We start from the raw sequence: 19987 nt of genomic DNA, 5'->3' as shown, positions 1-19987 counted from the left end.
CTGGAATCTATTATTTGCGAAACCATTATCTAACACAGAATATTAACAAAAGGGAAAAGAAAAGCAATGCCCTGCCAGTACGGCTTTGACAGGAACAAAGACAGACTGTTTGAAATAAGCAAACACCACATTACTTAATTAAATACCCCTAAAAAAAAAAAAACTGTTTTAAAAATAACACTAAGGTTGTGACATCAACTGACAAAAGTCACAAAATTAAAGTTAATGATGAAGCACCAACCTATATTTTCCAAATGCCTCATTTACATCAACTTATTTTTAAACATTTTTTACTCTGCTTTTGTGCTCAACTTGGTTATAAATTCACTTATTGCTATAAATACTTATTTTCTTAAAAAGATAACCGAGTTTCTCATCTTTGTAGCAAACCCACATTTATTGATATCTAATAAATTGGGATTTTGGCTATATTACAACTAGAAAGGTGTGGTCAAGAGGGGAGACCTTGGAATAAGTTACAAAAATTAAAATAGATACCGCTAAATAATAGCTACTTAATAGATTTTGTCAAATCATCAGATTAACAGCATCTGAATTGAGGTAAACAGTTGTAGCAAAAAGATCTTTTGAAGATATTTCTAAAGTCCTGACTGGTTGTTAATGACCTGTTAAAATTCAGTACAATTAGAAGGATAATATTTTAAATACAGTTTCTCCATGAGTTATTATTAACAGCCTGCAATTGTAGTCAATATTCAAGGATCCCTTGCTTCTCTTTAATGGACATTTATGGAGTGCCTGCCACATGTCAAACTCTGTGATAGGCTCTGAGAAGTCATCAAAAAAAAGAATAAAACCATAGCTCAGTTCTCAAGAAGCTGATGGCCAGATCAGGGAAGGGTTTAGAGAGCAAACCAAATGATTTTAATCCTGGGCAATAACTGCTAACAGAGTTCCAAGGCAGCCCAGAGGAAGGGGACCTCACCCAAATCTTGATGGAATAAGAGGAGTTCCAAAGCAAGCAGCTCCTTAAGTCGGACCTAGAGGGTAATTCTACCCGGTAGGGAACAGCTGGGGAGGGATACACTGGGAATGAGAAGCTGAGAATGACGGGCTGAAGTGGGACTGTCTACCTCAGATCATCTGACTATATCACGTTAAGGAATCTCCTTAAAACACTTGTCCAGATTAGAAGAAATATCCTGAAGTTGGAATTATGGACTTTATGAAATAAAGTCAGCAAACATGTTCTAGAACAGTCTGGATAACCATATTTTAAATTTTGAAAAATAGTATCTTAGGGAATACATGGCCTGGTCAGGTCCATGTGTGGTAAATCAAATTTCAGAGTGGATAAATGTTAATGTTAATCGAATGTAACATGTAAGTCTGACTGAATAACTTGATCAAAATCTGATTTTCACTGGCTATTCTAATTGATCTTTACCCCCACAAATGAGGGAAGTATCCTTGTCTTTTTTGACCTAAACTGATGAAAGTATGAACCATGATGTGTTATATGTCTAATATATGTGTCTATGATATACTGTATGTATATTTTCAAAGTACATGTTAGAGATAATAAACGCTTAAAGGACAGAGAGTAGACTGTTTAATTCTTTTGGTACGGTACCCAGTACAGTTCAGTGTAATCAGATACCTACAAAAGCATTTTTTCCAAAGATTTATTTATCTGAGGAAGAGAGAGAGAGAGAGAGTGCACAAAGGGAGAGGGAGAGGGAGAAGCAGACTCCCTGCTGAGCAGGGAGCCCGATGGCAGGCTCGATCCCAGGACCCTGGGATCATGACCTAAGCCAAAGGCAGACGCTTAACTGACTGAGCCACCCAGGCACCCCATGTGATGGACCTATTTTATATTAAATGTAAAGATGTCTGAGTATTAGGTTTGATGACCATGCGTTCTCCAAAGATAGTACACAGATTAAAACTTTGCCTGACCTCCCAGTTTTAGAAAGAAGGGGAACTCTGTGTTAGAAACCACCAGGTCTTTGGGTTACATCTCCACCTCCTTAGTCTATGTGTAAAAAGAAAAGTTTCTGATACAATAAACATCATTTATAACAATAACAGAGGGGGTCAGCTTTTATTGTTAGAAAATGGCACTAAATCAGTAATGGTCATTGTTTCTAGAAGCAAAACTATCTGAGCACATTTTGCTTGATGAGACTATCTAGGTCAGCGGCTCCCTGTCTGGAGATCCTAGATCCTTTTTTTTTTTTTTTAATTTATTTTAGAAGGTGGGGGAGGGGCAGAGGGAGAGGAGAGAGGGAATCCCAAGCAGACTCCATGCTGGGTGCAGAGCCTGGCACAGGGGCTCAATCCCAGGACCCTGAGATCATCAAAACCTGAGCTGAAACTGAGAGTCAGACTCTTAATGGACTACACCACCCAGGTGCCCCTGGAATTCCTTGATCTTTTTTTTTCTTCTTCAAGATTTTATTTATTTATTTGAGAGAGAAAGAGAGAGAGTATGAGTTGTGGGGAGAGGCAGAGGGAGAGAGAGATAGACTCCCTGCTGAGCAGGGAGCCCAACATGGGGCTCGATCCCAGGACCCCAAGATCATGACCTGAGCCAAAGGCAGATGCTCAACCGACTGAGCCACCCAGGTGCCCAAATTCCTAAATCTTTAAGGATTCTTCATAGTAGGTAAAGAATTCTTCACAGAGGTGTTATTTTCCCCTTTCCAAAATGTCTAAGGAGTCATTCATTCACCTTGGGATAAAGGCACATCTGTTAATAAACATTTCTATTTTCCTTAGCTTTGTACGCATTGATAAGATGTGATAGTAGTAGTTATCTTATGGTCATCAGACGTTCAGATTGTCAGTTATAAGGGTATCTAATAAAATGAAAAACTGAATAATTATTTCACCTATGAAGTGTGTTTGGTAAGCACTCTTTTTTACAGGAGAAGAGCAAAAGGATAGGAAAGACGTTAGGAGCTTATCAGCACAAAGTCTATCTACACTGGCTGATTTCCCTCTACTTTGCCTTGGCCATCCTTTTCTCTCACCAAGGCAGTCTAAGAGAGCTGCTGTCCACTCCAACAACACATTTAACAGGAGGCCAGAAGAGGTCAGTGGAGAGTAGTGTTAGGCACCCCATCCTCCCACCCACAGGGCTGGCCTCCAGCACACTTCAGGTCTCTAACTCCCAAAAAAGAAGCTAAGAAAACAGAATTCATCATTATACTCAATTTTTTACTTTGCCACAATCACAGATGACGTGAAGGCTGCTGTAATGTTTAACTCAAAAAAAAAAAGTTAGAAGTAGAAAACAAATTCTTCTGTGTGGTTGTAAAACATAAGTTTTTATACTAAAAAGTTGAAGAGGACAATGACAATAAAAATGATAATGCCTTGATACTGGCATAACAATCCTATTTTCTCTGAGATAATAATCCATTATTTCTCAAAAACATATGAGTTGCAGATACATAACCCATTTAAATATACTCAATATCTGATTATTTGTGTTATGGGAAAAAAAAAAAGATTATGTGATTAATGGGAACTAGAAAATCCCCAGCTTCTAAACTGATTCTAAAACAAACAGGAGAACAGGAAAATGAAACATGCTGTTTTGAACATTTTAAATATTTAAATATAAATTTTTCTTCTCTTTTTACCTTCAGGGAAGTGTAAACTAAATAGAAAGCTCTACGTGCATTTAGAGTTGAAGAATTGGAAGGAAAAAGACTGTGGACTTTTAAATAAGTTCCTATGTTTTCACTTGTCTCTCTTAGGAACTCCCTTACTAAAGGTCCCCCTATAAGGTGTAGGTAGCATCTAAAAGTGAGTCTTAGCTAGTCCTTCACAGAAGAGCTACCTTTCCACCAAAATGGAGGTCAGGGTCTCGGGCATATTCATTGAGGATAAGTTTGCAATAGCATACCAGACACACAGAGAATGTAAACCACAAAAGACTATGTGGTACCTGACTTTAAGGGCTTTATGAATCTAAGAGGGGATTCGGTAGAATGAGAAAATGCTAAGGAAGACCTAAAAATGGGTGGATATGTTCAATGGATTACAAAGAGGTCCAGGTTACCTTCCCTATCCCTCTAATTGTTCCTGAAGGAGATGAACTTCCAGCCAAACAAACTTTGCATCAGGTACCTTTGAAAATAACAAGTTGACTATGAAACACTGCAGGTGTGTCAAAAAGAATGGGTTTTGCACAATTTAAACCATAAACTGAACTAAACCCTAATAATTTATTACTATTCCACTGAAATTCCCTGACAAATCTGATTTTTCAGCTTATTGTTTTTGTTACATTAAAACTGCTCTGGTCTATCTACAAAGAGAGATAAAAGTAAATTCCCATTTAAAAAAAATCCTGAACTGAATGATATAAAATTAAATACAGAAATTCATTTTAAGTGCAAAGAATCCTTCCACTGTTGCCAGTAAACAACTAACAAAGGGGAGTTCACTAATTTCACAGCCGTATTTTCTCACTCTCCTTCACTGAGAACACAGTCGTTTGCATGGCATAATAAGCTGTAAATTATAAACATTTTTACATAGCCTGCTTCAAAGAAAAGTCTGCCAGCTTTCTGCTATATTGGATAGTGTTCAAGTGATTAACTATAGCTTTGGAAAGAAGGGGTGGAAACCTGTTTTGCGTCTCAGTTTGTTGGTTCTCTTATGCACAGCCTCTAAAAATCCGTTACATCATTATTTGCAATGAATATGTAAATAATTACAGTAGAGTAATAGAAGCTCTATATTTCTGCAGGATGTAAATTACCCATGGACAGCAACAAATCTAGTAGGTGCATAATTATCCAAGTATTCCTTGAAACAGTGCCTCCAATGAGTATGAATATAGTAGTTTGCAATACCAAAATTTGTAGCACTGAGTGTTTCAGGATTAATGACCAATGAAATAGAGTTTGTTCCTGGTCTATAGGAAAAGCTCATTAGACAGACCATCTTCTTAGAGCACAAGTCTATTTCAGAAAGTGTTTCGTGTATCAAAGAAAACACACAGTTATCTGTTTTTCCCAATAGATAAAGAATAAATTTTGAAAGGAAATGCACAGTTAAAGAGATATGGCTTGCAAATGTAAATGTTTTTATTTTTAAATTGTAGAGAGCCCTATCATGATCCACATGAAACCTTAAAACAAAAAGAAATTTTGTCTCAGTAAATCAACACTAATTCTTGGAGCATTTGAGTGCCTACCATAATGCTAGGGCTTTGGTGGCCAAAGAAAACCTGGTTTCTATCTAACTACACAATTCAGTACCACCAAACATAGAACATAAAAATCTGCTTTTAGTGCTGAGGATGTCAAGATGGGTAAGAAAGTATATTTAGGACACTCTAATCCAGAGGCCACGTACAGTAATGGAAAGAGCATGGGTTCTATGGTCAAACGGGGTTTCAATCCTAATTCTGCCATCCACTTACATTATAAACTTGATCAAGTTATTAAATTTCTATAAGCCTGTTTCCCAAGAAAAGCAATTTTTTCTTAACTAATGTTGTAAGGATTAAATAAATTAATATATAAAGCACATGGAACTGGTACCAGACATATAAAAAACATAATAGGTGTTAGCTATAGTAATAATTACTATTTTTCTGTATTTATCACACTCTGCACATAGCAGGTGCTCAACAAATGCTTGTTAAATAAATGAATTACTCAATGAGTGAATGAACAAATCTAGTAGAGGGATAAGATAGGTACACAAATTACTGCAAGACATACAAGAAGTGTCTCAAAGATACAAAATATAACAGGAGGCTCAGTGGTGGGAGACATGCTGGGTTGGAAGATGACTAAAACATAGGCCATTACTTCTAGAAGGTACTGTCCGGGGGGAAACATATACATAAATTAGTCATTACAAAACAGTGTGTTAAGTGTTCTAAAAACTCACAGAACATTTCCTCTGGGTTCTGACTTTAATAGAGTCATGGCTTTTCCTGGAGTACTGAAAGCCCTGTATCTTTGTGAGTGGATATACTTCACTACCTGTAAGCCACAGGCTGAGGAGTTGAGAGGTGGGACTAGTGCTCTCATTATTTCTTCATCATCTTGAGAAACCCACTGATCCTTTGAACTACTTTCCACCACCGCTCCTCTCCTCTGTTACGCTGCTTTCATCGGGGTCTTTGGCATCTCGTTCAGTTCTGTTGTTCTCCTGGTTGACTTCAATCACATGAACTGCCTGTCCTGTAGTTTCTCAATCTACTCAATTCAATCTCCACTATATTCCATCAAGCTAACTCTCAGGCACAACTGAAACTTAACATTCAGAACTGTTCTACTTCAAAAATGTTCAGTTCGAATGTCTTACTTTCTATCTGCAACCCTCTAACCTCTGAGCTCTCTCACTGCATTACTACTCCAATCCAGAATATGAATCATCAAGACCTCCAGACCGTGATCACTATTTTCTCCCTAATTTTGGATTCCCTCAGCCTCACTTTCTCATCAAACCTAAATAATTTATTTTTTAAGTTTATTTATTTATTGAGTAATCTCTATCCCCGTAGGGCTTGAACTCACAACCCTGAGACCAAGAGTCACATGCTCCTCCAACTGAGCCAGCCAGGAGTCCCACACCTAAATAGTTTATTAGGTCAAGCATTACTTTGCATATGCCCTTTTCTTGGTGGACAAAGAAAAACCATGATCATGCTTTTACCTTCTCTACTTCTACTCTAGGGTTGCTAGGAATTGTTGTAAGAAATTTGTATTTAATCCTTCAGGGAATGAGACACCATTAAAGAATTAAGGATATTTTACTCCACTTACAAACTTAAAAACTCGAGGAAAGGAGGAGGGAATGGGGAAATCTTAATACAAGAAAATGAAGACCCAAGATACCAGTAACTACAGGGAGGAAGGATGCCAGGATTAGAGAGAACCAACTTGAGGATCTGCTCTCTTTTCCTCTCTTATCACCATCACCCAGCTACACAATCCAAGACTGAGAAAAGTATAAGAGCATAGTGGAGAAGGAAGTTCCTCAGGCCCGTTCTCTAGTAGCAGCTTATGCGAGAGGTGTTTAATTAAACAAATTTAATTTAATTAAATATGGAAGGATTGTGGACCCAATAGTGAATATGGTTATAGCTCTAAAAGTTAAGTTCCAGAAACAGAGTTCTAGAAATGAAATTGCATCAACAGTGTCAAAAGGCTACTAGATGCATAAATTGTTTTTTTACCTTGTCACTAGAGGCCAGAGACTATTTCTTATTAATATTCGCATACTCAGCTCTGTGCCTTGCAGAGAGGAGGTAGTCAGGATGTGCTATATTGTACCACACGCCACTTGAACCTAGCTGAATATGTGTCCTGCTAGTTGAGCTCCTGGACCTGAAGCCCATTATTATCACCATCTTATAGATAAGTAATCACACAGCGTGATTAGGGACTTGCTTAGGTGAAACAGCCAATCAGTTATACATTTGTGACAAGAACCCAGATCTCTAGCCCTTAGACCCATGTCTCTATTACACCACACTGTCCACTGGTGGGGGTGCCCTGAATCTGGGTTCAAAGGATCAACAGGAAGGATGAAGCTATTAAGCAAACGCTGTCAATTTAAGTGACTGCAAGTCTTCTATGTAAAAGCTAACATTTTGTTATGACAAACGTCAAGAATTAAGCCCTGTTTGAAATGCAGAATTAGGGGAGCCTGCGTGGCTCAGTCAGTTAAGTGTCTGCCTTTGGCTCAGGTCATGATCTCAGGGACCTGAGATCGAATCCCAAGTCGGGCTCCCTACTCAGTGGGGAGTCTGCTTCTCCAGAACTCTCCCTCTGCACCCCCTTCCCCCCCCAGTAGCACTCTCTCTGTGTGTCTCTCTCAAATAAATAAAATATTAAAAAAAATAAAAAATAAACTGCAGAATTAGACACTGGACATTGCCTTCGACTATGGCTTCTTGCTAGTCAACACAGCCCTTCTTTAAGGAAGAGATTTAAACTTTTTCACCAATATCAAAACAATTTATGCAGTGTGTTTTTTGCTGTGATGTAGTCAGGCAGGCTAATCTATAGCAAGATATTTATATACAATAAACGAACTCTCAGCTGAGTAGATTAGTAGCTGAGCCCACCTACTTTTTGTGGTTAATTATACTTGTTTTGTAAGAGGCTGTTCTTATTTTGTGTTTTTCTAACAGCTCTGGTGAAGTAATGACTTGTGATGTACAGTATGCTGAACATAAAGAGCCTTCCCCTTTCTTGTTCAACATATAATTGCTGCATTTGTGCATGCTGTGTAAGTTGAAAATAACAATAAAAAGTTAATGAAGAAAATAAGTACTGGTTGTAATGAATTAGTAATATTGCTAGATTTGTATCTAGAGCTTATTTTTATTGTTGTAAGTAGAATACAATCAATAGGAATATGTAATCAAAGTGCACATACTTTCATCTCTTGAAATCTCTCTGAAAGGGAGCTGAGATATCTTTAGGAAATTATCTTCAAAAGCATACTCTAAATTCAATTATTTGGCATAATCACCTTAAATCACTATCAATAAGCACTTCTCATTTTCAAGGTTCTTGTAGTACAAAGATACATTTTATTTTTTTTTAATTTTTTATTGTTAAGTTAATCACCATACATTAGTTTTTGATGTAGTGTTCCATGATTCATTGTTTGTGCATAACACCCAGTGCTCTATGCAGAACGTGCCCTCTTTAATACCCATCACCAGGCTAACCCATCGCCCCAACCCCCTCCCCTCTAGAACCCTCAGTTTGTTTTTCGGAGTCCATCGTCTCTCATGGTTCGTCTCCCCCTCCGATATCCCCCCCTTCATTCTTCCCCTCCTGCTATCTTCTTCTTCTTTTTTTTCTTAACATATATTGCATTATTTGTTTCCAAAAAGATACATTTTAAATAGGTTTTTATTGCTTTATAAGTGTGAAATACAACTTTCTTTTAATTTTCTAGTTAATTTTAATCATACAATATGAATAGATTCTCTTTATAAAAAAAATTAAATGTTACAAATAAAGTACCCTTTGACGATTTCCCTTACTCCCTCCCTACTTCTTCCAACCACCGTCATCATCAGGAGGGTGAGGTTTCTTGCAGACTCTTTTCTAGCATTTATATACGTCATCTTAAAAAAAAAACTATATTTACTGCTATATATTTCAATATTAATTATTTTACATTAATATAATTGAGCCCTAAAGAAATATCATCAACATGTTTCTACTTAGGCCTCATTTCTTTTTTTTTTAAATTTTTTATTGTTATGTTAATCACCATATATTACATCATTTGTTTTCATTTCTTTTTTTTAAAGATTTGTTTATTTATTTGAGAGAGAGAAGGAAAGAGCGAGCATGAGTGAAGGAAGAGCCAGAGGGAGAGAATCTCAAGCAGACTCCTCCGGAGAGGAGCCGGAGGTGGAGCTCGATCTCAGGACCCGTGAGATCATGACCTGAGCTGAAATCACAAATTGGATGCTTAACCAACTGAGCTACCCAGGTGCTCCAAGCCTCATTTCTTAAGGTATTTTCTGATTTGGTCAATCTCCAAGGTAAATATGGTTTCTTTTTTTTTTTTTTTAAGATTTATTTATTTATTTATTTGAGAGAGAGAATGAGATAGAGAGAGAGAACATGAGAGGGGGTAGGGTCAGAGGGAGAAGCAGACTCCCCGCTGAGCAGGGAGCCCGATGCAGGACTCAATCCCGGGACTCCAGGATCATGACCTGAGCTGAAGGCAGTCGCTTAACCAACTGAGCCACCCAGGCGCCCATGGTTTCTTAATTTTGTTAGGCACTTTTAAGTACTAGGCAGATTCTAATGTGCCAGTACTAGGCAGATTCTAATGTGCCAGAAGGTGAAGACTGATAGTCTATTGTTACCATGACTTAGAAGTCATCAGAAATTAATTCGTACCACATTAAAATGATAAATTATGAACTACAATATTTTCAGCTGAGACGAAGATTAATTCCCTAAATTTAAAGATTTATAAACAACAAAACTCACTTCTTTTACCATTTAAAAATTTTCCACCTTTCTCCTTAAATTAAGATCTCATTTAGACCTCCAAATATTCTGCTACCACTTCTTCTGTAACAGCATCCCAAGCCTGACAAATTTTCTCTTAGAGAAAGCACTGTTAACATATGTCATTTTATCAAAATGTTTTCTAGATTTAACTTATAGTTATGTTTATAATGCTTTTTTTGGTGATTAGTTCTTAAAGCCCAACAATGACCTTAGGATATAATCATTAATTTAACCTTAATCAACTGAATAATACAGAGTTAAAAAAAGAATTAGCATAGGTACCAAGAAATTGATGGTGTCCATTTTAAGATTTTATTTATTTGAGAGGGAGACAGAGGGAGAGAGAGAGTGAGCGGAAGGAAGAGGGAGAGAGAATCTGAAGCAGACTCCATGCTGAGTGCAGAGCCCAATGCGGAGCTCAATCCCACGACCGTGAAAACATGACCTGAGCCAAAACCAAGAGTCAGATGCTTAACCAACTGAGCCACCTAGGCACCTCGAAGGTGTCCATTTTAACATGGATGGTAAACCTAAGAAAGTAAATCATTTTGCTTCACTCCTGCTTTCTTTATTAAAAAAAAAAAATCTATACTTTATGCATTTTCATAGGCTACTTGATCTTGTCAAAAAGGGCAAAAGATAAAAGTTCAGGTCAGCCCAGGGACTCTAGGGTCCTCATTCTAATAGCAGGACTAAGCTAACTACCAGCTTTTACCAGTTTTTATGAAGTGTGTAAGTAAAACATACATACAGTTAAAAATAATTCAGACCACTGAAGAGGACATACAATGAATGAAGTCTCTCATCCCATGTCCCCCCACCAGTTGCCCCTCCCCAGAGGTGACCACAATTAACTCTTTGTGTCTCTTTTAAAGCATTTTCCATGCATAGAAAAATCCACTGTCCACTCACTCAAGCCCCAATGGGATCAAACTGTAATATGTTTCTGCATCTTGCTTTTTTTCTTGATTTTTTGAGATCTTTCCAGATCAGACAAACAGACCTCCTTAATCCTTTTAAACATTGATTTGATACTCCCTTGCATCAGTAACAACATGGGCTCTATTGGTGGATGCTTTGATTGTTTCCCTTTTTTGGGGTTGCTGTTGTTCTTTCAAACTATGCTACAAAAAGCATTCTTATACATACATCTTTGAGCATTTATGTTAACGCATCAGCAATTTTGCTAAATCAAAGGGTGGCTGGTTTAAAATAAAATTTATAACTAAAAATGCTATAGCTACCCCAAAGCTGGGCAATGTAGTCTAGCTGAATAGTCAGGAAGAAAAGAAAATGTGGTTGGCAAACTTGTCCAATCTATTTTATCATTTAAATAAGAGGTGTTGGGAAATTTCAGGCAACAAAGCTAGAATGAAAATATGTGGTCTGTTTATAACTGCTAGTACCAAATTATTTTCTAAGTAACTATATCAATTAATGTCCCTACTAACAAAACATTCAAGTGCTTACTTCCTTACACACTCACAAACACCAGGTATCAAACTTTTTAATCTTTGCCAATCTGACAGGGGAGAACAATGATTTTGTTTTAATTTGTCCATTATGATGAATTCCAGCATTTTCCCCTGTTTACTAACCATCTATGATTCTTCTTCACTGAACAGCCTGTTCATTTCTTTAGTCCATGTTTGTGTTGTTTTATCATCTTCTGGATTTATAAGATCTTCAACTAATTTGTTTATTAAAAATTGGCCCTTTGGCTTGTATGTTGCAAATATTTTTGTAACTCTGGCATTTTCTTTTGACTTTATGGAATTTTTTCCCACTGAAGAATTATCTTTTCTGCAGTCAAATGTGTTTTTTGTTTATAGTTTCAGAGTTTTGGAACCTTTTAGGAAGGTCTTCCTTGCTTGAAGATTAAATAATAATAAAAATTAAAAAAATGATAATTTAAAATTATTATTAATCAGCCATGATCATAGAGTCATTGACTGCCATCTATGTGTTGGGAATACACTGAATGCTGGGGTAATATGGAGAAAATAGATCATCTGAACTATGTTTCATAGCAAAGTACACAGTCTTCTGTTATCAGTACTACAAATAAATATAGAAAATGATCAGTCCATAATTTTATTCTTATTCATCAGCTCACCTTCACCCAGAAGGAATACCGTCACTACACTGGTTCCCCAGGAGCAGCTCATTCTCTTCCCTCTGGAAATGGAGTTGAAGGCATAAACTCAGAAGAGTCTAAAAACCTATCAGTAAAACTTCAAGCCATATAGACGCCAGAATGGAAACTGTGGGTAACAGAGATGAGTCAATAAAATGCAGTGAAAGAAGGAATAGGTCAAAATATGAAGGGAAAACAAAATAAACTTTTGATGATGGGGCGCCTGGGTGGCTCAGTCGTTAAGCGTCTGCCTTCGGCTCAGGTCATGATCCCAGGGTCCTGGGATCGAGCCCTACATCGGGCTTCCAGCTCTGCGGGAAGCCTGCTTCTCCCTCTCCCACTCCCCCTGCTTGTGTTCCCTCTCTCTCTGTGTCTCTCTCTGTCTAATAAATAAATAAAATCTTTAAAAAAAAAACTTTTGATGGGATTTAAAAAATTTTAGGGGTGCCTGGGTGGCTCAGTCAGTTAGGCAGCTGGCTCTAATGATTCTGGCTGAGGTCACGATCTCAGAGTCCTGGCTGAGGGTCCATGTCGGGCTCTGCGCTCAGCAGGGAGTCTGTTTGAGGATTCTCTCCTTCTCCCTCTGCCCCTCCCCCACTCTCTCTCTCTCTCAAATAAATAAAACTAAGAATAAGATAAAATAAAAAATGAAAAAATTAGTATTCTGCAGCACTATGTGTGTTATTTTTTGTATTTTTAAATGATGTTCCATTAATACTTTTTTTCTTTGAAATGTCACTTTACATCTTATTTTACATGATAACTAACTTAAAAATTTGAAACTTTTTCATGTTCCATGAAGAATACTTTAGAGTCTGCTTTACAGCTCACGTCCTGAATTAGAAGTTGCAAAGGACATAATAAGGTACAGTCACTGTGGGATACAGTCCATGTTAAACTACTCTAAAAGTCACATACTGTAAAATGTATGATTCTAATATTTATTTTGGTCTACTACATTTATGTTCTATGGAAGTTCAGTCATGCAAAGATTTAAAAGAATACTCTGTCCAAGGCACTAGTGTGCTATAAATACATACAAAGCTCAGCAAGGTAGTCTAGCTGAATAGGTAGGGGGAAAAGAAAATGTGTTTGACAAACTTGTTTCAATCTCTTCCACCAGAGTTAACAAAAGATGTTGGGAAATTTCAGGCAATGAAGGTAGAATGAAAACATGTGGTCTGTTTGTAACAGGTAGACGAGAAGTTATTGGATCAATTCTTGCTAAAACAACCGAGAAAGCTGAAGCATTAGTAAAGAAAATTCACCTAAATTTCTTTAAACTTAGTAATTATGTTACATTAGGGACGCCTGGGTGGCTCAGTTGGTTAAGCAGCTGCCTTTGGCCCGGGGCCATGATCCCAGAGTCCTGGGATCAAGTGCCACATCGGGCTCCTTGCTCAGCAGGGAGCCTGCGTCTCCCTCTCTCTCCCTCTGCTTGTGCTCTCTCTGTCAAATACATAAAATCTTTAAAAAAAAATAATTATGTTACATTAGAGAAGTCTGTACTTTGTAATGTCATGTTTTATATATTGTAATGATTTTTTGGTACATAAAATAAAAATATTCTATCATTAAGATAACAGGAAGTTATAAATTTATGTTCTCAGGAGTGGCTAGGGATACCTGGTAATTTAGTAAGAGTTTTAAAAATTAATTTTTTATTATGGAAGTATAGTTGACATATGTTATATTAGTTTCAGGTGTACAACAGTGATGTGACAATTCCATACATTACTCAGTGCACACCACGATAAGTAGAGTCACCATCTGTTACCATACAACATTATAGTAATACTTGTTTGATTGATCACTTTTGCAACCAATTTTTTAAAAGTGAGGATTGGTGGAATAAAACTAAAGTCCACAGCCTTGTTGGCAAAAGGCTACGGTAGATGTTTATAGTGAATTTATAAATGTAGCTCTCTTTCCTGTTTTTCAAAATGTAGTTATTACATTTTAGCCTCACTTCTGCCTCTCTTGGCCATTAAATGGTAAGTTTCCTAAACATATCCACAGGTTATATCCATCAGTTATATCCTTAGGCCAAACAAATAGAGGTCATCTAACTCACTTTTGGTCCCTTAGGTAATTTACTCAGGTCCCATTATCTGATCTCAAAGTCAAGTTTATGGGAGAAAAACACAAACAATGTAAATCCCAGCAGTTTGGACGTGAATTAAAAATCTCCCAAGTCAGTACTTCCCTCAAATGTTAAATAATTCACTGTGGCATTATAGATACAAGCCTCTAGCAAAAGTTACACTTGAACAATTAAGGAAGCAAGAACCAAACAAATGACTTCAGGGGTAGAGAAAGAAATTAATGATTTCTCATAGTACTGTGCCAAATTACATTTTCACATTAACAAGTGTGTAAAACACCCAAGCATCACCAATGACTTACTAGATTAAGTTTGATTATAGAAAATAGCCTGGAACAACATACCAGGATTTTTTTTCTTTAAATTTTTTATTGTTATGTTAATCACCATACATTACATCATTAGTTTTTGATGTAGTGTTCCATGATTCATTGTTTGTGCATAACACCCAGTGCTCCACGCAGAACGTGCCCTCTTTAATACCCATCACCAGGCTCACCCAACCCCCCCACCCCCCTCCCCTCTGGAACCCTCAGTTTGTTTTTCAGAGTCCATCGTCTCTCATAACACACCAGGATTATTTGCTAAACATAATTATGGATTCTATACACTTGGGTATGAAACCCATTTATATTATTTATAAAGTTTTTATATTCACAATGTACCACCTACTCTTTTGTAAAGTTCTTTTACAATTGTTCATGTTACAATAATCATCTGTCAAATGTGTTATAGTCCTGTAAAGGATTAGAAGGTGATGCAAATGTTTTTTAGTGGCCAGATAAGAAATTCAAAACACAAGATCACATCACAGTGCATTGTGCACATACAGATATCACCACCTGCCTAGTAGAAAGGGGAAACACTTTAAAGTAAAAGCGGGATTTATGGGGCGCCTGGGTGGCTCAGTCATTAAGCGTCTCCCTTCGGCTCAGGTCATGATCCCAGGGTCCCGGGACTGAGCTCCACATCGGGCTCCCTGCTGGCGGGAAGACTGCTTCTCCCTCTCCCACTCCCCCTGCTTGCATTCCTGCTCTTGCTATCTCTCTCTCTGGCAAATAAATAAATAAAATCTTTAAAAAAAAAAAGTAAAAGCGGGATTTAAATACCTACTCTATCACTTTCCATCTAGAAGATTTTAGACAATTCTTAATCTCAGTATTATCTTCTTTTTCTGCAAAATAGGGATAATTCATTTATGCAAATATTTATGGAACACCCATGCATCAAATAGTACTTCCCAAGGGTTATTTTTACTTTAGGATGAGAGATAATAAAACATAGCTGGTATTCATTAGAGGTATGTATGGTCACCCAATTGCAAGAGCAGAGGCCTGTCCAATCAAATAGGGTCGAAGTCAGCAGACTGAAAATCAACAGAGTTCCTAAAGGAAACAAAGATACATCGGATATAAGGTGCTATGGGGTCCATTTGCTTTCCAGGGATTAACAAGGTTATTGGTATTCATTACAGATCTTTATGTATTTTCTCTAGTTAACGCAACTAAACTCAATCAAGGGCTCTCTACAAAACCATAAGGTACAGTTTTGAGCTCTAATTCAAACCGGTTGGGGGAAGGATGTAGATGTATAAAAGACTTGCCAACTTACTTTCCACTCAGAAGTTTTTCAAAGACATGCTTCCAAGAAGAAGACCCTTTTTGGCAATACTAATTTAATGGATAGTCTAACCTATGTGAAATAAATTCCTTGAATCAGACTAGAAAAGCAGAATGGAATCAAGAAAAAAACATATGAAATTTGGAAGGAAAAAAACTGTAGTTGGACCCTCAACTTGTCTCATTTGCCAGTTGTGCCACCTTGAAAAAAATCTGGAGGAGGGGTCATTTGTAGCCATTACACTAATAATTTTGCTTGCTTGTGAATGAGGAAGGATCATTAGACTTCGTAGCTGGTAAGCAGCAGTCACCTCTAAATATTATGTAAGAAAAAATGTAGGGATAAGACTAGTAGGAATAAAAAAAACTAAGGTATGGATTGATTTTTAAAGTAAATCCATAAGATACAGTAGCCATCAGTCAAACTTCCTAGAAATGTTTCCTTTTGTGAGGAAAATTTCCCCATCACCCACGTTTTTAGAGTGGTTTTAATTTCACATGCCAAAGTCCACCTGCAGAGGCTATACAGAGGCTCTAGAGAGGCTTTTAACACAATGTCCAGTACAATCAATACTAAGTTAAATAAAGTTACTGATACACTATTACTAAAAAATATGCAGTGATTTTTTATGCAGTGATTTTTTAAAAAATAAAAAACTGAAAATTTTAAGTTTGTTTTATACGAAGCAAAAATGACTCACACTCACACATTTGTTTTTTAGTCTAAGTGTGTAGGAGAAAAAATTTCTTATTCTCGTAAGTTTAGTAAAAACTTCTTCACCATAAAAATAAGCATAATGAAATGATACAGCACTTTAGGAGAAGCACTACTTCTCCTAAAATGATAGTTGCAACATTATTTTATAGTTAGGTATCATTCTGAGTAGGTTTAAAAATCATAAATCCTAGGCGAAGGAGGGGTAGTCATGAATAGAAAATTTTAAACGGCCAGAATAGAAATGAAAGTTTTCAAATGTATAGGGAAATTTACCAGTTATGCATGGAGCTGCTCAGTCTTAGACTTGTTAAGAACAATAAAAATACATTTATAAAAGGGGGGGGGTGGTGCCTGGCTGGCTCAGTAGGAAGAGTGTGTGACTCTTGGTCTTGGGGTCATGAGTTCAAGCCCCACACTGGGTGTAGAGATTGCTAAATAATAAATAAGTAAACTTAAAAAAAAAACAAACAGTAAAAATACATTTTTAACCTTACAAAATTTGTTAATCTATCCGTGAATCTGAGAATGACAAAGAACTAAATAGTGATCTCCACTGACCATTGTTCAGTAAAAGGAAACACAATTTAGAAAGCGATGTCAAAAGACTAAGTTCTTCTTACCATGAATAGATCCCACTGACCATGTCATAGTTCTGACATGAAGTATTCATGCTGCTGGGCCCAGCTGCTTTAGAAATAAGTAGCACCACCAAGCCCCTCAACTGGAGGTTATGCCGGCTATCATGTACAAGCCCCCTGCCAACAAAGAAAGAAAAGGATTAATATGCTCACCCAGAATCAGCCACATCAAGTTACTATTCACCCAGACTTCCAAAATCAGAGAATGGGACTTGGGGAAAGAAACAGAAGTGGGGGTTAGAAGGAGCTAACAGGAAAAAGCAATGAGTTCTGGAAACAACTAGAGAAACCCACGGCTGGTTTTAAAAGTTGACAGTCTCCAATTGTGAGGCCTAATGATTTGGCTTCCTCTTCTTTCTGGATTTTCCTCGACCCTACACCTTGCACTCTCAACCGTTTGCTCAACCCACAGTTTCAAATTGCTCTGTGGTCGCTAACAGCAACTGAAATACAGATTGTATGGCTTGGATAAAGTGATATTATTTGGTGAAGATGGTGGTAAGGGAGAGTGGTAAAAAATGATTTCTACCTTCACAGGTAGAGAAGATGCTCAGAGAATTAAAGTGACAAATCCAAAGGACTTAAAAATTTATTTGATAAGTAAAATGGAAATGTATGCCATCAGCAAGTCTTGCCATTTCCTATTATTTATGGAAAGCATTATCATTCTAGACAACAATATGGCTGTAACTTAGCATGTCATTTTATTTTTGCGATGAGTATTGAATTTTCATAATTTCTACTATAACTAAGGCCAGGAATACATTGTTTTTCTTTTCCTCAGAGTATTGCAAATGGTTGTCATATAAGAACTAAATGGCATCATAAGAAAGAAAGAGAGAGAGGAAGGACAGACAGACGAACAAATGAACGAACGAATGAAAGAAAGGAGGAAAGAAAACTATGGGCAATATATTATAATAAATATTAGAACAATGCTCATGAGCACTAATCAAATAGACATTATGCACACATAAATAACACACAAATATAGTTCTTGAATGTAGTGAAAAAAAGTGTTAAAATTGTATACTTCATTAAAGTATTAAGTCCTCCTTGGTAAATTTTGAACAAAGAATTAATTTAAATTAACTAAGTTAACACAGCCAAAATTAATGAGTTAGTTCATTACTTAAGAAAAATCTTTGCCCCTCATCCCTCCAAACAGAAATTTTCAAAAGGGCCCCTTTGTACCCTTACTGGTTTCAAAATAAGACAGATCTTCAGGCTCTCTGCAAAGAAACAGATATAGCTCTTTCTCTAATTATATTTTCCCCTTAATCCAGTAAGTGATCGTCAGCAAGTTTGAGGGGTTAGTATTTTTAAAAAGAAGTTCTAATTTCCTAGGAAAAAGAAGCTAATTTATAGTAATTAAGTTATATCACAACAGAAACAAACAATCATCAGAAATAGCCAAAGCTAGGGCGCCTGGGTGGCTCAGTTGGTTAAGCGACTGCCTTCGGCTCAGGTCATGATCCCGGAGTTCCGGGATCGAGTCCCACATCAGGCTCCCTGCTCAGCAAGGAGCCTGCTTCTCCCTCTGACCCAACCCCCTCTCATGTACTCTCTCTCATTCTTGCTCTCTCAAATAAATAAATAAATCTTTAAAAAAAAAAAGAAAGAAAGAAAGAAAGAAAGAAAGAAATAGCCAAAGCTCATCATTGTCATGGAGCTTTCTACTTAAATCCAGTAGACCTGAATGGCTGGAAGGCTGGGAAGCACCCTATTTTATAACAAGTAAATGTAAAGTGGGAGCAGAAGCACTTTCTAAGTTTTCTGTTTTGAATTACAAATTTTAACTTATGCTGCTAGATCCTTATTAATGTATGACCTAAGGTGAATCTTTATTCTTCCCTTTTGAGATAATAATATTAAGGAGAAGGTCTGAATTGGCTCTTAACTTGCGAAAGGATGAAGAGGAAGGTGAGGCTGTGTGTGTGCGCACGTGTGCTTGTTTTTGGGGGGTTGAGACCAGCTAGGGATGAAGGATATGATGACACAGTAAGAACCCCAAGGGGGAGAGAAACTCGAGAAAAGTCTGACTACATCATGCTGATGAAACAGCTCTGGCAACAGTTTTGACACCTTCCTCAAAGTTCTCAGAGATGAGACCTTTCACAGGAGACACACACACAAACTGAGAAGGAGAAGAACAGCAACAAATACTTATATAGTGTTTCATATATGCCAGGAACTGTTCTAAGGATTTACTATATATTAACTAAATCAATTCACAACAACTCTAAGAGAAGGTACCACAATTACCCTGATTATGCAGACGAATGAAGAGAACGAGGCACACAGACAGAGAAGTTAAGCAACTTGCTCACAGCTGGTAGGCAGCAGAGCCTTGACGAAGCCAAGATTTGAACCCAGGCCAACTGGCTCTAGAATCTATAAAAAGTCTTAACCATCATGCTATAGTGACTATCCAATCTGCTTCATGTTATGTACAAAACTATTTGCTAATAAGTCAAATTAGAAGAGTGCAGTTTTAGAAACAGGTTTAAAAAAAATCCTTCTCCCATTCACTAGCTGTATGACTTGGGAGACTGTTACCTCCGCTACAAAATGAGGTTAACAACATCTACTTTCCATAGTCATTTTATGGAAGACGTAACAAGAGGAAAGTATATAACATTGTGGAAGCACGTGGTAGGTGATCACATAATCAGAAAATTACATTCTCTGTCCTTATTACTTTTTTGCCAGCTATCTTTTTTCTCAACTCATATTGTTTTCTTTCTTCTAGTCCATTTCTCCTCCTATCTCTCAAAGT

General features: G+C 37.1%; 1 protein-coding gene across 5 annotated transcripts in view; it reads right to left on the bottom strand.

Moving 5' to 3' along the window:
• The window catches only part of PDSS2 (decaprenyl diphosphate synthase subunit 2), a 250845-nt gene that overhangs the window by 134634 nt on the left and 96224 nt on the right, over positions 1–19987 (bottom strand). For 4 of the 5 annotated variants that reach the window (XM_088023905.1, XM_088023906.1, XM_088023904.1 and 1 more), the window contains exon 2: positions 17191–17325. The exons of the other annotated variant lie outside the window; for it this stretch is intronic. In XM_088023905.1, coding sequence (XP_087880031.1) covers positions 17191–17325 — 135 coding nt within the window. The remainder of the gene's footprint in view (positions 1–17190; positions 17326–19987) is intronic. 5 annotated transcript variants of the gene reach the window in all.

The sequence above is a fragment of the Eumetopias jubatus genome, unplaced genomic scaffold (genome assembly GCF_037043125.1).
Source record: "Eumetopias jubatus isolate StellerSeaLion01/CBP00866 unplaced genomic scaffold, mEumJub1_p1.0 scaffold_6, whole genome shotgun sequence".
NCBI classification, from domain to species: Eukaryota; Metazoa; Chordata; class Mammalia; order Carnivora; family Otariidae; genus Eumetopias; species Eumetopias jubatus.
The sequence above is the reverse complement of the archived record's forward strand: the minus strand, read 5'-3'. Positions and strand labels throughout refer to the sequence as shown.